The sequence below is a fragment of the Juglans microcarpa x Juglans regia genome, chromosome 3D (genome assembly GCF_004785595.1).
Source record: "Juglans microcarpa x Juglans regia isolate MS1-56 chromosome 3D, Jm3101_v1.0, whole genome shotgun sequence".
In the NCBI taxonomy this organism is placed as follows: Eukaryota; Viridiplantae; Streptophyta; class Magnoliopsida; order Fagales; family Juglandaceae; genus Juglans; species Juglans microcarpa x Juglans regia.
In genome coordinates this window covers 25,084,841-25,104,495 of record NC_054598.1, presented here as the reverse complement: position 1 = coordinate 25,104,495, position 19,655 = coordinate 25,084,841, and the positions used below count along the sequence as shown (strand labels likewise).

Below are 19,655 nucleotides of genomic sequence, written 5' to 3'. Positions count from 1 at the left end.
AGAGATCTTTGAATATTCTTTTTCCGAGAAAAAAGACAAGATATGTCTTAATCTGATTTCTACTCTTTTTCAAAGTTTTGATGCTAGTAATGATGAAGATATTTTGTTTTTAAAACACTAGTTTATTCAACTACGTAATTGGTGTATCACCATCACGTGTTTCAATCTTATGGTTTAATTAAGAGTAACGCTATTCTAAAACTTGTACACCACACATCATTTATATATATTACCACTAATTTAATTAAATAAAAACAATTAAATAGATTAAGAATGAATTTAAAACACTACAGAATCATACATATATATATATATATATATGTATGACACTTGGTCAGAAAACGGAAGGAATTTAGATATGCTAAAACAGCTGATTGGGGTAGAGTTGATGGCCCAAATTAGCTCCAAACAAGTCTTTCGATCAACAAACCAATATGGAAGCTGTTAAGAGAGAAGGGAGACGTGTTTGAATAATTCTGTGTATATACTTTTGTATTCTGCTTTACAAAATATATAAGTGTACAATGAAACTAATTATAGAAATTTATATATAAGGAAAAGATACTATTGTAACAGATGCCTAAAAATAAGAAATCCCTAATTTTGTGTAATCCAAAATTATGGGAAGAGATGATTCTATCAATACTCCTCCTCAAGTTGGCGCATGAAGATCCGTAATGCCCAACTTGGATGAGAAATGATCGAAAAGGTCCTGGCCTAAAGCTTTGGTGAAGATATCTGCAATTTGCTCATGTGAAAAAGTGTGAATTGCTTTAAGGAGGTCAGAGCGAATTTTGTCGCGAATGATGTGACAATCGATCTCAATGTGTTTAGTAAGTTTATGGAACACTGGATTGTATGCAATGTGAAGTGCAGACTAATTATCACAGTAGAGATGGAAAGGCTAGGGATGAGGGATGCCAAGATCAATGAGAAATTGCTTTATCCAGGTGAGTTCACAGGTGGTGACAGCCATGGCGCGGTATTCAGCTTCAACAGAAGAACGAGCAACGACAGTTTGTTTTTTTGTGTGCCATGAGATCGTATTGGTACCGAGCTGGATGAAGTAGCTTGTGGTGGAACGACGGGTGGTGGGGCAGCTGGCCCAATCAGAATCAGTATAAGCTGTAACCTGAGTGGTGTTGGAAGAGGAGAAAACAATGCCTTGGCCGAGGCTCCCTTTGATGTAACGGAGAACACGCGTAGCAGTAGTCATATGAGGAACACGAGGGGCATGCGTAAACTGACTAAGAATGTTGATGGCATAAACAATGTCAGGTCGAGTGATGGTCAAGTAAATGAGACGGCCAATTAGACGACGATAAATGCTAGGATCAGGAAGTAGAGGTCCATCTTCATTGGAAAGCTTCAAATGTTGTTCCATCAGAAAAGAGGCGGTTCGGGCACCAAGTTAGCCACTATTAGAAAGTATATCAAGAGCATATTTCCCCTGATTCAGGAAAATACCTGTAGAAGAATGTGCAACTTCAAGGCCAAGAAAGAACTTCAGAGAGCCAAGATCCTTAATTTTGAAGTGAGTGGAGAAAAGATTCTTGAAAAACTCAATTTGGGGAAGAGCACTGCCAGCAACTAAGATGTCGTCAACATATACAAGAACAATAGTGATGCTTGTGTGAGTAACAAGGGTGAATAAGGAGTGATCAGCCTGAGATTGACAAAAACCTACATCAAGAAGCACAGTAGTTAGCTTGAAAAATTAGTTGCGGGAGGTTTGCTTGAGACCATATAGGGATTTTATGAGTCGACAAACATGGGTCTCCCCCTGAGTGCAATAGCTGAGAGGTGAGGTCATGTAGACTTCTTCATCAAGATCGCCGTGCAAGAAGTCATTGTTGACATCGAGCTGATGAATGATCCAATTTTTTGTAGCAGCAATGGCTAATAAGCAGCGGACAGTGGTCATTTTGGCTACCGGAGCAAAAGTCTCATGGTAGTCAAGTCCTTCAACTTGAGTGTAGCCTTTGACAACCAGTCGGACTTTGTATCTCTCAATGGATCCTCAGCTTTGAGTTTGGTTTTGAAAACCCATTTACAGCCAATGGGTTTCTTACCAGATGGAAGATGGTCAAGAGTCCAAATGGAGTTAGCTTCTAGAGCTTGGAGCTCAGTAGACATTGCCTCGTGCCAATGAGGATGTTTGAGAGCATCAGAATAGCATGAGGGTTCAACACAAGAGGTGAGAGCATTTAACTAAGTAATATGTGAGGGAGAAAAGCGAGAATAGGAAAGAAAAACAGATAAAAGATGAGCAGTACCTAAAGTCGTTGTAGCAGGTGAAGACGTCGTGGGCTCTGTGTGTAAGGTGGGGCATATGTAACCATGGAGATAGGGAGGCCGTGTAGTATGGTTGCAAGGACGAGAGACAGGTGGAGGTGAAGGTGAGGAGGGTGGAGTTGGAGGAGGGGAAGATGAAGGGGGTGGAGTTTGAGGAAGGTTTAGACATGTTTGAGAAGTAGTTAAAGTGAGTTCAGGGACCAGAAGAGGAATGATTGGAGATGAAGAAGAAGAGGAGGAGGTGTCTGAAATATTCTGAAAAGGGAATTGTTGTTCATGGAAGGTGACATCACGAGAATAGAAAATGGACCGTGTATCAAGATTGTAGAGTTTGTATGCTTTGTGAGTGCTAGGGTAGCCGAGAAAGACACATTAGTAGCACGAGGAGAAAATTTATCACGGTGAGTACAAAGAGTTTGTGCATAACAGAGACACCCAAACACACGAAGGTGATCGTAGTTGGGTATTTTGTTGAAGAGAACCTCAAAGGGTGATTTATTTTGAAGAGTACGACTGAGAGTGCGATTGATGAGGTATGCAGTAGTAAGAACACAATCACCCCAAAAAGGGAAGGGTAAGTGTGCTTGAAAATGTAGACTGCGAGCAACATTAAGAAGGTGCCGGTGTTTATGCTCCACAGCACTATTTTGTTGAGGAGTTTCAACACATGGACGTTCATGAATAATGCCGTGGTCAAGAAGATAAGTTTGAAATTGATGAGAGAGAAATTCTTGTCCATTATCAGTTCTAATGATTTTAACATTGGTGTTAAACTGAGTTTTGGCAAGAGCAAAAAAATGCATTAAATGAGTGTAAGCTTCAGATTTAAAACGCATTAAATATATCCAAGTAGTACGGGAAAAATCATCCACTATTGTAAGAAAATAATGTGCTCTAGATAAGGAAGAAGTATGATATCCACCCCAAATATCACAAAAAATATGATTAAAAGCAAAAACACTTTTGTTAGCAAAAATTAGAAAGGGTAATCTTGTGTGCTTAGAACGAGCACAAATATTACAATCAGAAAGAGTACAAGGGGAATCTAAAATATTAGGAATAATAAAACTGGAGGGATGACCTAGACGTTGATGCCATAAGGTCTTATTAGCAGTGGATTGAGCAGCAAAAACCATAAGGGGGTCGGGACGGTACACGTGAAGCCCATTGCAGAGTTCACCCGCTCCAATCGGCTTCATCGACTGTGGGTCCTGAAATAAGCAATTATTAGAAGAGAAAGTAATAATGCAAGAATTGTGAAAGACAATTTGGGAAACAGATAATAGATTAAAGGTTAAAAGAGGAACAAAATAAACTTGAGTGAGGGTTAGAAAGGGAGAGAGAACACATGTGCCGAGACCCTCGGAAGGAACATCCTGACCCGTGGGAAGCCGAATAGAGTGAGGGGTTGGAGATCGGTGAAAACTTCCTTGTGGTGGCAGATATGGTGGCTCGCGCCACTGTCTACCACCCAATGGAGGCACCAATTGCGAGCAAAATCAAGGTGAGGGGAGAAGAGATTACCAATGAAGTTGACTGAAGACTCAATCGGAGAGGAAGATGGCGCGAGCAAGCCAAGAAGCTTCTGGTAGAGCTCTGGTGACAAGCCAGGGACCTGATTGAAGCTGACGGAGCAACAGTGGTCTAGTTGACACTGGACGGGGGTTGACCGAGAATGGATGGCTAGGTCTTGGGTCGTTTGTTGCGGCCAAGGGGATAACCCACGATGGTCTAACAACGATCTCAGGTGTGTCCACCTTTGCCGCAAGTCGTGCGCTTGAAGGGGTTTTGGGCACCAACTAGATCAGACTGCCATGGCCATGGTTTCCGATGAAGATGGTTGAATGTTGAGTAGCCTTTGTTGCTCTTCTTGAAACAAAATTGAGAAGACTTTGCTTATGGGTGGGAGTGGATCCATGGCTAAGATTTGAGTGCGGAGGGAGGTGAAGAAATCGTTGAGACTGAGGAGGAATTGGAACACCTGTTCATCATCGGCTTGCTGCTGTAAAGCTTTGAGGTCAGTGCTTTGTTGGAGATGACTGAGTTCATCCCAAATTTGTTTGATTTGGTTGTAGTAATCATGAACTGAATTTGTGGTTTGGTGTAGGGAAGAGAGAGTCCATTTGAGTTGGTAAATTCTGGCATTATTGCCATGAAAAAATCGAGAGGAAAGATCAACCCAAACATCACGTGAGTTGGTATGATATTCAAGAGAATTGGCAAGAGAGGGGCTGATAGAATTGAGAATCCAGGTAAGAACCATATCCTTCGTTTGGTTCCATTGGGTGTATTCGGGTGTGTTAGGTTCAGGAGGTTTGAGGGTGCTATCAACAAAACTAAATTTGTTTTTGGCATTGAGGGCTCGGGTCATGGCTTTTTGCCATTTGGGATAGTTGTCGCCGGTTAGGAGTCCATTGACAAGGGTTAAGCTTGGTGAATTTGAGGGATGAAGAAGGTAAGGGGAAGGGAGGAAAGGGAGAGGTGGGTTGGAGGATTTAGTCATGGCGTTGCAAGACCGAGTTCTAGCCTGATACCATGTTAAGAGAGAAGGGAGACGTGTTTGAATAATTCTGTGTATATACTTTTGTATTCTGCTTTACAAAAAATATAAGTGTATAATGAAACTAATTATAGAAATTTACATATAAGAAAAATATACTATTATAACAGATGTCTAAAAATAAGAAATCTCTGATTTTGTGCAATTCAAAATTATGAGAAGAGATTATTCTATCAATAGAAGCCATCTTTAGATAGAATTTTCTCAGCAAAAACGGCTCGGTAAGTGTCTAGACAAGTGGGGCAACAAGTAAGTTGGGCAAGATGGGTATGGCATAAACTGGTTCCCAGCAAAATTTCTATATTTATGTGGAAAGGTCTTTACAAGGCCATTCCAACTGATAGTCGCATTCAAAATATGAAGGTATCCTTGGCCTCAAAATGTAACTGTTGCTCAAGGGCAGCCTGTGAATCCAGACTTTGTGAAATTAAACATCGACGGTAGTTGCTTGGGTAACCCAGGGCAATGTGGTGGGGGCCGGTGAGGTTGTTCAAAGTGCAGAGGGTGATTTTATTGCAGGCTTTTCTAAGTCATACGGGGAAGGAATAAATAATATGGCTGAAGTTCGTGGTCTTCAAGATGGACTAAAGCTATGTGAAACAGTGAAAGGCTCCAAATCAACCAAGTGGAAGTAGAAACTGACTCTATGCTAATATCAACATGGTGGAAGAATAAGGGGGAGGTACCATGGTCGGTCAAGGAATATTGGGAGCTGGTCAAGAATTTGAGCTAGTGATGGAAGAGTTATTTTCCTCCCAACATATTTTTTTTTTTAGAGAGATCAACCAAGGGGCGGACTTCTTGGCAAAACAAGGGGCAAATGCTTCATGGCCTTGTCAAAGGGGTATGATGTTTCAATATGGTTTTTCTCCCCTAAAGTGAGAGTTTTTCATTATCAAAATTAATTTTCTTCTAAAAAGAATAAAATCATATGATTGATGTGTCACAATTTAAAGTGGCACGTTAGTTGGGTACTAAGAATTATAAAATTAATATATGATAAAGAAAAGTACTTGTATAATTGAATATCGAGTATATATTTATATATATATATAATAATATTTACAGTCATAGAATGTGTAAATATCGTATAATTTTTTTAAAAAAAATAGTATATATAAGATTCACTTGAAAAAATTAATTTTTTAATAATATATCATACATTTTTTTTTTAAAAAAAAATATATTTTCAATTGTATCTAACATATATATATATATATATAATGTTAAAATGAAAAAGTATGGAACTTATTGAGCGGTTGGTGATGCTTTTGTTAAAGGATATAATAGTCAACACAAATATAAAGAAAAGACACTCCGCAATCTTGGAAAGTCATACACAACTGAACTGGCAAGTTGCCCACGATCTTGGCAAATCCCACAAGGTTAGCCAACAGAATCGCATTTGAGCCCGCCACCGACTGCCATACTTTATGAACCAACGACAACATCATATTCAAACTTTTTTTTGCCAGGCACCCAACTTTTTACCCTACTGCCGATTCCTGATTTGTGTATTTGGTCTTTTTTTTTTTTATATGTTTTCTTATATTTTTAAATATTTTTAAAAAAATCACAATATTATTAAAAAAATAATACTTATTTAATTAATAAAAAATTTAAATAAAAAAATATCTCGAGACTACCAAATATTTTCCTTCTTGATAAAACTGTCATTTCATTTTATTTTATTTAATCCCGTCCTATCTTATATTAGTATCTAATTATCATAAATATTAATATTTATAAATTTTAAATTTTTAAAATTTTCTTCTAATCATTTTAACTTTCTAAATTTTCAAATAAAACATAAAAAATAGTTTAACATTTTCAAATTTTAAAACAAAAAATAATATTATAATAATATTTTAATTTCAAAATATTTGTACTCATCGGTAAGATATTGAAACGAGGTTAATTTAATTTAATTTTTTTTTATCGATCACTGAATTGCTAAACGGATTAAGTTATGTTTATTTTTTAAATCATGTTTGATAAATGGGTTTTTCTCATTTATTTCTTGTACGAAGTTATAATAGAGTATATTTACTTTTTCTGTATAAAATAAGAATGGTAAAAAAATTGAATTATAAAGCATTAAAACAGGGAGTCTTTTACTTTCTTTAGTTGAGTATGAAAAAAAAAATGAGATGAATGATTATTTTGTATTAAATCTATGGCGGTGTACAAAATATTTTTATATGCACTTAATAATATTTATCTTCTTCAAATATTTATTCTTTCATCCCTAACATTTTATCATCTTTCATTTATATGTATTTGATTAATCTTAGTAATCGAAGAAGTTCATATTTAAACAACTTCACATAATCAAATTATAAGCAAAATTAACAATAGAATAAAATTAAAAACTGAACAAGATCAGGGATATCGCGCGCGTGTGTAGGGCTGTTTATCATGTCTAGACTTTTTCCTTGCTCGGTCTGAAACTCGAAAAGCTGGATTTGAGTTTTGAATTCCAACTTAGAAAACTAGGTTGCAAAATTTGAGTACATCCGATTCAGGTATTCGATTTTATCAACTCAATTCAACTCACTTTTATAACACTTCGTATTTTAGTGTATTTTTACTGAATGAATTATTTTTATGTAATTAAAATTTATTCTCTTATTTTAAATTGGTTGGATTTTGAATGAGTTTATTTCCATGATTTTTATTTGGTGAAAATTAATTTTTATGTGCTTTCTTAATATTTATTTATTGTTGTGCATTTAAATTGTTTTTCATATTTAATTAATTACCGTGGGATTTAATTATTTCAATTTGACTTTACCATTACGTTTAAATTATTTTATTTAACTTATGGTTTTAAAATCGTTTCCGTTGGATCATTTTCGTGACCCAAGTTATGAGGATTGGACCTCATTTCTTTTCCCTCTATTTTTTCTTTTCCTTTTCTTTTTCTTTTCTTCTTTTCTTTTTTTTCTTTCTTTTTCTCCTGCGGGCTTTCCTTCTCGCGCGCGACTCTTCCTCTCCCTCTCTTTCTCTCTCCGTCCGTTCTTCCTCACCGCCCAGCCCGCCGCCGTCGCGCCGCCGTGCGCGACACCGCCCGTCCGACCAGCTCCCCCTCCCTCTGGCGACCTCACCTCCCAAATCTCAGCCCCTACCTCGCCGCCGGTAGCCCACACGCGTCCCACGAAGCCGCGGGCCACCTTCACGCCAGCGCCGCCGTGAGCCGGCGGTGGCCTTCACCGCCCAGCCCGCTAGCTTCCCCAGCCGCCGGCGACCTCACCCCACCAACCTCACCTCCATCCTTGCCGCCGTTAACCACCAGTAGCCCTTCGAAGCCGCGGCACTCTTTCCGCCGTTGCGCCGCCGTCGCACCACCATTGGCCACCATCTTCCTACCACTTCATCCCCGGCCTCTTGGCAACCCATTGGACCCAACCCCAGCTCCGATCCGTCACCGGTGAAGCCCCACCAAGTCCATCTCCGATTTGCACATTTTTGGCCTAAAACCACCCCTTGCGCCGCCACCCACGGCAAACCACCACCACCACTAGCTTCACCGACCTCCCTAGGCCCTACCCTATCAATCTTGGGTCTTCGTTTGTCTTCGTTGAAAAGTTGATATTTGTGACCCACGGCCACAGTGTATTTTACACTGTGGTGTTGCTCAAACGTCGCCTTTTTCAACTTCGTGATCCTCGGAAAATTATTATATTGCACTGTAAGTATTTCTCCAAAGAACTTTCGTAATTTAAATGTATTTTTGCACTAACCCATTTCACTGTGTTTTTTTGGCATGCCGGACTGAGTCCGAGGAGTTCGGGGGTCGGATGGATTTGTGATTGGAGTTGTTTGGTTGGATTTGATTGGATTGGTATTTGTTGGTTTGGATGTTGTGTTGGTACATGTGCATTTCATCATTTCATGCATGATCATGTTTGTAAAAGAAAACTGGGTTTTCGTGTATTGCATTCATGTTCATGTGCTTTGAAAAGCTACGATTTTATGTGTTAATATTTTTGGTGCGTGTGTATCACGACCCCAAGCCGAGATGGGGCATTAACTCGGTGGAGCTCTTCTGGTTACTCGGGAGCGGAATATACTGAGTAACGTCCCCTGGATTGTCGCCGGGCGACAATGGGATCGGATGAGATGGTCTCGTGCCGACTCCGTGGTCTTTCTGCTGGCGGGGACTAGAGGATGTCTGGCCACGTACGCGCTGGGCGCGGAACTGGGCATCGCTCGTTGCGTAGTGTGAGTGCTTGGCCATGTACGCGCTGGGCGCGGAACTGAGCACCGCTGCGAAGCCAGGACGTGCGGATGGTCCATAGGGGAGACCATGGTGCATATGGAAATAATGCATGGTGCATTTGGGATTAATGCACTATTTTCTGGGAAAATAGTGCGAGTTGATTTTTTGGGTAAATCATTTTCTGGGAAAATGATTTACGGATAATTTGGACCAAAATGAGATTTTGGTGTGTGTTGGAAATTTATCATTTTCGGGGAAAATGATGTTTTGAGGAAAAATGCATGTTTTCATGTGCATGCATGTTAGTTGCGTTTAATGCATTTTATATTACGTTGTTGTTTGGGTTATACTTACCTGCGAGACCATTTTGTGGTGTCGCAGATTTTGATGCTGATGAGGAGGAGGAGGGCGAGCCTGAGGAGATGGCTCCGCCTGCGGAGTGATCTGGGATCACTCGTTTGTACATTTAAAACTATTGTAAATTATTTTATGGATGACTGTATAACTGCTATTTAAATCTTTACTGATGTTTGATTGTAATTAAATTCTGGTACTTAGTTGACTATCCGCTGCGTTATTTTATTTGAACACTGTTGCATGTACACACACTGGCACTTCGTTGGGATGTGTGACCGTGTTGTCACCATCCTGGCGTCTCGATCCCTATGTATTTATATATGGGGGATTGGGGGCGCCACAGGTGGTATCAGAGCAGTTCGGCTCTGGGTAAAACCACATGTCCCTTAGGATAGTACCAGAAAATTATTTTTATTATTTTAAAATAATAAAATTTTTGTTTAAGTGGTGCAAGTTAAGTTATTTATTTTATATTATGAGTTTATTACTATTTTATTTTATGTTAATTGATGTTAATTGACGTTATTTGATTTTATTGCTTTAATTAGTGTTACCTTTGGTTGAGTATGGTTTTATCGGCTTTATTTATTTTATTGTATAATAATTCTGTTGTTTATTTATTTTAATGTATAATAATTTTGGTGTTTATTTATTTTATTGTATAATAATTTTGTTATTTATTTATTTATTTGTATGTCATTTTAATTTAATTGTTTTATTTTATGGTGAACTACTTCATTGGTTTTATGCATTTTGTCGTATGTTATTTTATTTATGAAATTTTATTTTATTTTGTTTTGTTCGAAATTGAAAGGCGGGTTAAGGGTTATGTTATGACAGGAAGATGGTACGACTGAGAAGGCCATTGTTAGGCTTAAACATTGGTATAGTAGGCCTGAACTCTTGGTGATTGGTTGTTTTAATATCAAGGCTTGAACATCAGGGTCTGGGTGAACTCTTTGGATTAGGTACTCAAGTTGCTGCTAAGGAGGGGAATAGTTTTTAATTGCTTAGGATAATTGAGGATTTAGGTTCCGTAGAATTTAGGTAATGAGTCTTTGAGGTAGGGGGTTGTAAGTTCAACGAATGTCAATGTTAGATTATGAGAAGTTCATCTAAGGTTGTGGCCCCATAGTTTTTTTTTGAAAATAAGTTAATTGGATTTAAGCTGGTAGGTTCAACAAACAATTAAGAGGTTACTTAAACTAGAAGTTTTTTTATCTTGCCGACCTCGATAAGCAATTTGATAATATTTGGGGTTTTAGAATTTACAAGTTTTATAAGGAGAATGTTTTAGATTTGAGTTCATCGATCTTGAGGATTTCAGGAAATGATTTATATCTGGGTTAAGGTTTTAGAATTGCAGAGTTGAACGGCTGAATTAAAATAGGATTGATCTGAGTTAAGTTACTGATATGAGAATTTTTAGGGGAGAATTTCTTTGGAGATGGAAGATATTGATCTAGTTCGGTTAATAATTGTTTTTAGCACGAGATTACAGTGTCAGGTTGAGGATTTAATTTATATCAATTTTAAGGTTATATTTCTTTTGGAGTTTGAGCATCTAGTTGGTTGAATGAAGGACATTGTTATTTAACTTGAAGAGAGATTGATAGGATGTCACGTATGGTATATGATAAGATCTTGGAAGTTGAAGTTTAGACGTTAGCGACGAATGATATGATCAAGTATGTGAGTTAATAAAGCATTAGGATCCCTGGGTGCTTTACAATGGCTTTTGGTAGATTGAAGATTTGATCAGTATGGTTTGCCCTGAGGTTTAATAGTGATGTGCTATTGAAGGAACTAGTTGTGTTAATACTAGCTTATTGGAGTAGAAATAGGTGGGCGAGTTACCAAGGAGGTTTTGTTAATGTTTTGGTGAAGTCAATGGTAGTTCGTTGTGAGTTTAGTCACCGTTAGATTAGATGATGTTCAGAATGTAGATGGTGAGCTTTCGGGTTTAGGTTGTTAGGTAGAAGTCTCTAGGCACCCTTTTTGATTCGCTAGGTTGGAATTGAGTCTTTTAAAGTATGTTTCTTATCTTAGAGGAGATGAGTGTATTTTGGGTTGAGGTTATTTATTTTCAATTTGGGATGCTGAGGTTGTTTGATATTGGGTTTCTGTCTTTGATCATGGTTGTATTTTATAGAATTTGATTTTGATCAAGGCAGCAGAAATTAATTGAGGAATTTGAGTTATAACTCGTGGTTTTGGGAGAGAGAGTGTTTTTCTACCAATTTGTGATAAGGGTTTTTGGTTAGTAGGAATGGAGCCACCTTGTACTCTTGGTGTTAGTTTCATGAGGACGTAAGTTTTATGCATGTGGCGAATATCAGAGTGCGCAGCAGAAGCGTGGTATTTTGTTGTAGTCAGGAGTTCAAATTGTGCTGATTTGAAGAATTAATGGTGACTTGAATTTTGAGAAGATACTTGTAATTGGAGATTAATCATTTGGTTGTGCAATTTGTTATTGATGGTTAACATTGGAAGTGGCTATTAGGTTTCCAATAGTAGAATTCAATAAAGGTTTAGAAGTTGGAGCATAGGAGTTGATTGCAGTTGGCACATATTATTGTAAGGGCTTTTGATCATTGGAATTTATTGGATGTTGTATTAAGGTTCTCGAGGAAATGAGATTTTTGGATAGCAGTCACTCTAGGAATACTGGTCGTGATGTGTCATTGGGGGACTAAAATGAGTATGATGGATAGTGCCATGCTCATTGAGGAATGTGCCACGTGCCGTCTAGTTAAGGTTGAGCATCAAGGTAGACTTCAACCTCTCCTTATTCCAGAGTGGAAGTGGGATGATATTTCTATGGATTTTGTGGTAGGGTTGCCGAGGACTCCTAGTGGGAAGAACTCAATTTGGGCGATTGTTGATGTCCAAGATATGTTGGTCATTTTCAGATCGTAGAGAAGGTTGCGCTTGTTGCTTATAGAGTGGCCTTGCCGGACTATTTTGGCGGTATGTTCTTAGTCTGCTCTTAGTTGAATCTTATTCCTGTCTTAGTCTTAATGTTGACCTTGCCAATTTCGAGGACGAAATTTTTTTTAAGGGGGGAGGATGTAACACCCCGTATTTTAGTGTATTTTTACTGAAGGAATTATTTTTATGTAATTAAAATTTATTCTCTTATTTTAAATTGGTTGGATTTTGAATGAGTTTATTCCATGATTTTTATTTGGTGAAAATTAATTTTTATGTGTTTTCTTAATATTTATTTATTGTTGTGCATTTAAATTGTTTTTCATATTTAATTAATTACCGTGGGATTTAATTATTTCAATTTGACTTTACCATTACGTTTAAATTATTTTATTTAACTTATGGTTTTAAAATCGTTTCCGTTGGATCATTTTCGTGACCCAAGTTATGAGGATTGGACCTCATTTCTTTTCCCTCTATTTTTTCTTTTCCTTTTCTTTTTCTTTTCTTCTTTTCTTTTTTTTTTCTTTTTCTCCTGCGGGCTTTCCTTCTCGCGCGCGACTCTTCCTCTCCCTCTCTTTCTCTCTCCGTCCGTTCTTCCTCACCGCCCAGCCCGCCGCCGTCGCGCCGCCGTGCGCGACACCGCCCGTCCGACCAGCTCCCCCTCCCTCCGGCGACCTCACCTCCCAAATCTCAGCCCCTACCTCGCCGCCGGTAGCCCACACGCGCCCCACGAAGCCGCGGGCCACCTTCACGCCAGCGCCGCCGTGAGCCGGCGGTGGCCTTCACCGCCCAGCCCGCTAGCTTCCCCAGCCGCCGGCGACCTCACCCCACCAACCTCACCTCCATCCTTGCCGCCGTTAACCACCAGTAGCCCTTCGAAGCCGCGGCACTCTTTCCGCCGTTGCGCCGCCGTCGCACCACCATTGGCCACCATCTTCCTACCACTTCATCCCCGGCCTCTTGGCAACCCATTGGACCCAACCCCAGCTCCGATCCGTCACCGGTGAAGCCCCACCAAGTCCATCTCCGATTTGCACATTTTTGGCCTAAAACCACCCCTTGCGCCGCCACCCACGGCAAACCACCACCACCACTAGCTTCACCGACCTCCCTAGGCCCTACCCTATCAATCTTGGGTCTTCGTTTGTCCTCGTTGAAAAGTTGGTATTTGTGACCCACGGCCACAGTGTATTTTACACTGTGGTGTTGCTCAAACGTCGCCTTTTTCAACTTCGTGATCCTCGGAAAATTATTATATTGCACTGTAAGTATTTCTCCAAAGAACTTTCGTAATTTAAATGTATTTTTGCACTAACCCATTTCACTGTGTTTTTTTGGCATGCCGGACTGAGTCCGAGGAGTTCGGGGGTCGGATGGATTTGTGATTGGAGTTGTTTGGTTGGATTTGATTGGATTGGTATTTGTTGGTTTGGATGTTGTGTTGGTACATGTGCATTTCATCATTTCATGCATGATCATGTTTGTAAAAGAAAACTGGGTTTTCGTGTATTGCATTCATGTTCATGTGCTTTGAAAAGCTACGATTTTATGTGTTAATATTTTTGGTGCGTGTGTATCACGACCCCAAGCCGAGATGAGGCATTAACTCGGTGGAGCTCCTCTGGTTACTCGGGAGCGGAATATACTGAGTAACGTCCCCTGGATTGTCGCCGGGCGACAATGGGATCGGACGAGATGATCTCGTGCCGACTCCGTGGTCTTTCTGCTAGCGGGGACTAGAGGATGTCTGGCCACGTACGCGCTGGGCGCGGAACTGGGCATCGCTCGTTGCGTAGTGTGAGTGCTTGGCCATGTACGCGCTGGGCGCGGAACTGAGCACCGCTGCGAAGCCAGGACGTGTGGATGGTCCATAGGGGAGACCATGGTGCATATGGAAATAATGCATGGTGCATTTGGGATTAATGCACTATTTTCTGGGAAAATAGTGCGAGTTGATTTTTTGGGTAAATCATTTTCTGGGAAAATGATTTACGGATAATTTGGACCAAAATGAGATTTTGGTGTGTGTTGGAAATTTATCATTTTCGGGAAAAATGATGTTTTGAGGAAAAATGCATGTTTTCATGTGCATGCATGTTAGTTGCGTTTAATGTATTTTATATTACGTTGTTGTTTGGGTTATACTTACCTGCGAGACCATTTTGTGGTGTCGCAGATTTTGATGCTGATGAGGAGGAGGAGGGCGAGCCTGAGGAGACGGCTCCGCCTGAGGAGTGATCTGGGATCACTCATTTGTACATTTAAAACTATTGTAAATTATTTTATGGATGACTGTATAACTACTATTTAAATCTTTACTGATGTTTGATTGTAATTAAATTCTGGTACTTAGTTGACTATCCGCTGCGTTATTTTATTTGAACACTGTTGCATGTACACACACTGGCACTTCGTTGGGATGTGTGACCGTGTTGTCACCATCCTGACGTCTCGATCCATGTGTATTTATATAAGGGGGATTGAAGGCGCCACAACTTTAACATCCAAACGTACTCTAAGAATGTTCATAATAGACTCTTTTATGTATACGACAAAAGGGTAAACCACTCCAAAAGATTTTAGTTCAATCGTTTTCAAAATCGATCGAGTGTATTTTTTTCTACTGACTTTTCGGTTCATCCTGTCTTATTTTCCTCTCATGATACAGTAGCATGAGTCGGAGAATTTGGAGTCGTTGACAACTTGGAACCATTGACTTTCTTACATAAAAAACTGAGAAAAAAAAGAAGTTAAAACTGTAACTTGCTAATTTCTTCATTTTAGAGGGGTTGAGGCACTAAACATGTGGCGGCAAGGTCTCATCAGAGGGTCGGGTTACAGAGTCTTCTTTTCTGCCTCTCTCTCTTACGCTATTCTCTGCAAATTTCAAGCTTGCTTTGTGAAAACCTTTATCCTTCTCATTTGAGTTCCATTCAGACAGGTAATAATCTTCTTCTGTGGCATGCGTTTTAGTCGATGGGCCACAAAACATGCCACCCCATTGTGGGAAGTGTATTAAGCATAATGGAAGGGTGCAGCATATCATCATGACACCCATTAGAGTCATTCCTGTTTCTTTTGAATATCTGGATCCTCTGAAGAAAATTAGTTGCGTCAGAACTGCCCCTACATTTCCACCACCCCCTGTCATACCAGATACGACCCCAAGTGACCTGAACAATGTGACATGTTAATGATTAGCAACTACTTGTTTATATTCCATAAAGAAAAAAGGTTGACAGTTTAACCTTGCGGAATCCAACAAGATTAAGGATGAATTTGGTTCTAAATATCATCTCTTTTACTCTCTGAAAGGGTTTTTTTTTTTGGGATCCCTCGTGTTAATTTTGATGCTTTCTTGACAGTTTAGCTTCTACTTCGAAGGCTGTTGGTTTTTCTTTCAGTTACAATAGCTGATATTATCGAATGTCATACGGGAAAAATTTAGATACTAAAAGTACTCGGAAAAAAATGTACCTGCGAGAAACAAAAGGCACCACCCCGAAGGTCAGTCCACATGCAGCTTGGACAAACACAGAGAATGCAATCATCACGACGATGGACGCACCTAAAGATCCCACCTGTCCAAGAACTACACAAAGCAAACCTCCCAAGGTCTGCACCGTCCACAAGGCCCAGATCCTTCCCCTCATTCCGAACCTCTTTGCCATTAAATCCGAGAGAAATCCTCCTGCAGGTCTAGAGAACAGGTTTGCTAGCCCGAAACTTGCTGCTATCATTCCTGCAGTTTGGAGTTTTAGATTGAATCGGTCAAAAAAGTACTCTGCTATAATGTTGTCCACAGTCAGTTCTACCCCAAAGCAGTAGCCGTAAGTCAAGGCCAGAATCCACCCTCTATAATTTGTGACCCCATAATAGAACACCCATGAAAATTTATCCTTCGGCTTATCTCCAGATTTCTCCAGGCCGTGGAAGTTCCCGTCGGGCATGTCCTGCCCAAATATCAAAATAGAGAACGCCGCTAATGTTTGAAACAGAGCAGGAATGAAGAAGGCAATTCGCCAAGCCGTAAATTTGACAGCACCAATGTCACGAATGATGCCAAACACAAGGGGCATGATGAGTTGTGTTGCTCCGCCGCCCAGGTTTCCCCATCCAGCTGCAACGCCATTGGCGGTTCCAACTACTGGAGCAGAGAACATAGAGCTCATCCAGAATTGAGTCGAGACAAAAGTGGCAAGGGAGAAGCCCGTGAAGAAGCGTACGAGGAGGAAAGATATAGGAGAGGAGGCAAGGGAAGTAAAGTATACTGCTGGTGCAGTGAGGAGGATGAGTGATGCAGAGGCGAGGCGGGGTCCAAACAAGTCGCAGGCAGTCCCCATGGCAACCCTGGCAAAGACTGCACCAGAAACTGATGCAATTCCTGCATTGCCAATATCAGTGGATGTGAGGTTGAGGTTATCTCGAATGATTGGGAGTAGCGGTGGAGCGGCAAAAGAAGACACAAAACAAGCAAAGAAGGAAATCCAAGACAGATGAAATGCTCGCATGTGAGGTGCTGAAACTGAGAATAAGCTGAACTCGGTGGCCTTGTGTTCTGAGTCGACCGGGAGCGCAAACTTAATATGAGGCTTTGATTCTACTTCCATATTTGTATTTCTCAGAAAGAATAGATTAAGCAAACTGTAATCTGCGTATGAATACTTTGTTGATCTTTAAGGCAAGCAGGTAACCTCTTCATGTTGAGAATTTAATAGACCTTTCATTTCTCTATATAAATTGGAAAATCGGTAACTTTGGACAATCAGTAACGCTTCGGTTTTGTGAATTGGAAAATCGTGTTTGAGAACAGATGGCTTTTGTGAGAGCCAAAGGTAAGTTTTGGGAAGACTGAAATGTGCGTGCATGTTCGCCGAGTCTCATTTTTTCTTTGGTGTTTACAGATGCAAAAGAGTGAGGTGACTTGAAATTCAAAGGCGTGGAAGGCAGTTGTTGGCAGGGAGTGTCAGGAAAGTTTGATTTTTATTTGGCCGGCCGCCGGTTGATGAGCTTCAAAGGTTTCCTTGTCAATTGAAGCATGCATTGACTTTGTGGAACTCACTCGGAAAGTCATGCCTTGGTAGCAGAGATTCTTTTCTCACGATTCTTTCACCCATAAAGATATGCTTCGTATATATATATTTTCAATTTTTAATGGTATGATATCTTAACCATTTAAATAGATAATTAATAAATAAAAATATGCCACGTGGATAAGAGTAATTACAAATTATAAAATCTAAAATAAAAAACATGTCGCTTAGTCCAGAAAGCTCTCCAAGATGCATGAATAAGAAGGGTTCTTGGCTTCATCTTTGCTTGAGCCGGTGCATTCAAATCCGATTTACTGTGAAAGTGTTCCTAAAAGGAAAAAAAAAAAAAACGAGGGTATTTTGGTCGCGAGTGGAAAGATAACCCCTTGAAGTCTGACGTAATCTTCAATGTTAATTTGGATTCGGAGGCTGGTTTGGTCACTTTAGTCCTTCAACTTTTATATTTGTTTATTTTTATTTTTACTTTGTTAGGTGGAGAATATTCAATGACTATGAGGTTCATGGAATCATTTCGACATTTCCGAAGTCGCCGGAAGTTTTATTGTATTCTATTTTGATTGCCCTCCCTTTTTTTTTATTTTTTGTTTTTTAATTCACTTTTATATTTTATTTTTTTCTGCTTTCAAGTGGTAGTGCATGAATAGTGTGGCTATCACATGGCAGAATCATGTCAAACATTAAAATCAGCGGTATAGTCCAACGACTGAGTAGCATTTCTATTTGAACCCAGAAGGCAATATAAGGCTATAGAAAAAATGAAAATGAGGGTGATAGAGTTAGGGGGGACCATGTATATTGTGGTCTTCTTCAAACGATGTACAGACACATTTTTTTTGTTTTCTTAATACTTTAAATTTCTTGAAAAGTTAGGACAAACTGGTTATTTTGAATTTTATTTTGTCTGGCTTCCACTCTTTTCTACTTTCTGATAACAGATGAAACGATGCCCTAAACTCAAAATAAATATCTCTCTCTCTCTCTCTCTCTATATATATATATATATATATATATATATGCGCTTTATATTGAGGGTATGGTACTTTTGTGTAAGTTTTGAGAAATGAGAACTATCATAGGAAAAAAAAAAAAAAAACTGGTTGAACACAAACACTATGAAAAAAAATGATTAATTATTTTTCTTCAATATTTTCTTCAATAGGTATAAATTTATAATTGAAAATTTTTCATTTAAAATGAGTAATTATTACCTAGAATTTCTCCTTTAAAGGAATAACTATTCCAAAACGGTATACCAAACATATCGGTGCGGAAATATTCTATTCCAATGACTCAACCGAAACGTAATCTAAGACTTTGCCTAATACACCTACTTAGTTCTTTCACAGACGATATATGCATCAAGGATAAAATAAAAAGAAACTTTTACAAACCCATGTAGAAAACTCTGCGAATACTAACAAAATAGGTGCATGGGGTTCTATGCGTTGCCACATAAATGGCACATGGCCCCACTCGAGGACAATCGGTGAATCACGCCGATGGTATAGAGAAAAATAGCCCAACTGGCCTTCAACACATTAGTGAGGTGCGTGGTAGTAGTATGTAGTTAGAAAGTAATAATTCTAAGATTTTCTCTTCTTGGAAAAATTAAAAACATAAGGAAATAAAAGAAAAAAAAGTATTGAGAAATATGTAAAATAGCTTAGAAAAAGGGATCCACTAGGAAAAGTAAAAAATAACAAAAATAGGGACAAAATAAGTTGTGGATGAGAAGCGTGGTGAGAACATGTGGCCCTCACACGTGCCAATGACGACACTTGAGGGGTAGACAAAAATCTATTAAAGTAGAGAAATAATACTCAGCCGCTTGGAGTATTCTGCTGCTTTTGATCGCTTGACATGGTTCTACCACGTTATAGCCACGTTTTACATTGAAGGAAAAAAAAAACAAAACACGAAAATGCAGAGGGATTTCGAAATGATTAATTATTTTTCTTCAATAGGAATAAATTTATCTTTGGAAAATTTTCCTTTAATGGGAATAATTAATGCCTAAAATTTAGAAAGTAATTTCATTACTATCGTCAAATAGAAAGATAGAATCAAGAAGGAAGGGTAAATTAAATAGAGAACCCACAACTTCTATAGCTAAAAAACATAAGTGTGAAATCTCAAATGCAACCAAAGAAGTTACAAAATAGGCCCTAAATACAATATATGTAAAAGAGTTTTGAGGGAGAAGAGATTGAGTCTTAAAGGACCTACACTTTGC

The 19,655-nt window shown here is 39.1% G+C and overlaps 1 protein-coding gene across 1 annotated transcript; it reads right to left on the bottom strand.

The window, feature by feature from the left end:
- Positions 1-14,989: 14,989 nt before the first annotated feature.
- Positions 14,990-17,230, bottom strand: LOC121256440 (high affinity nitrate transporter 2.5-like). Its single transcript, XM_041157238.1, has 2 exons — positions 15,846-17,230; positions 14,990-15,541 (listed from the first exon to the last, which is right to left on the bottom strand). Exons 1-2 carry the CDS (start codon positions 16,976-16,978, stop codon positions 15,166-15,168), a joined length of 1,509 nt encoding a protein of 502 aa, XP_041013172.1. The 5' UTR covers positions 16,979-17,230; the 3' UTR covers positions 14,990-15,165.
- Positions 17,231-19,655: the final 2,425 nt, after the last annotated feature.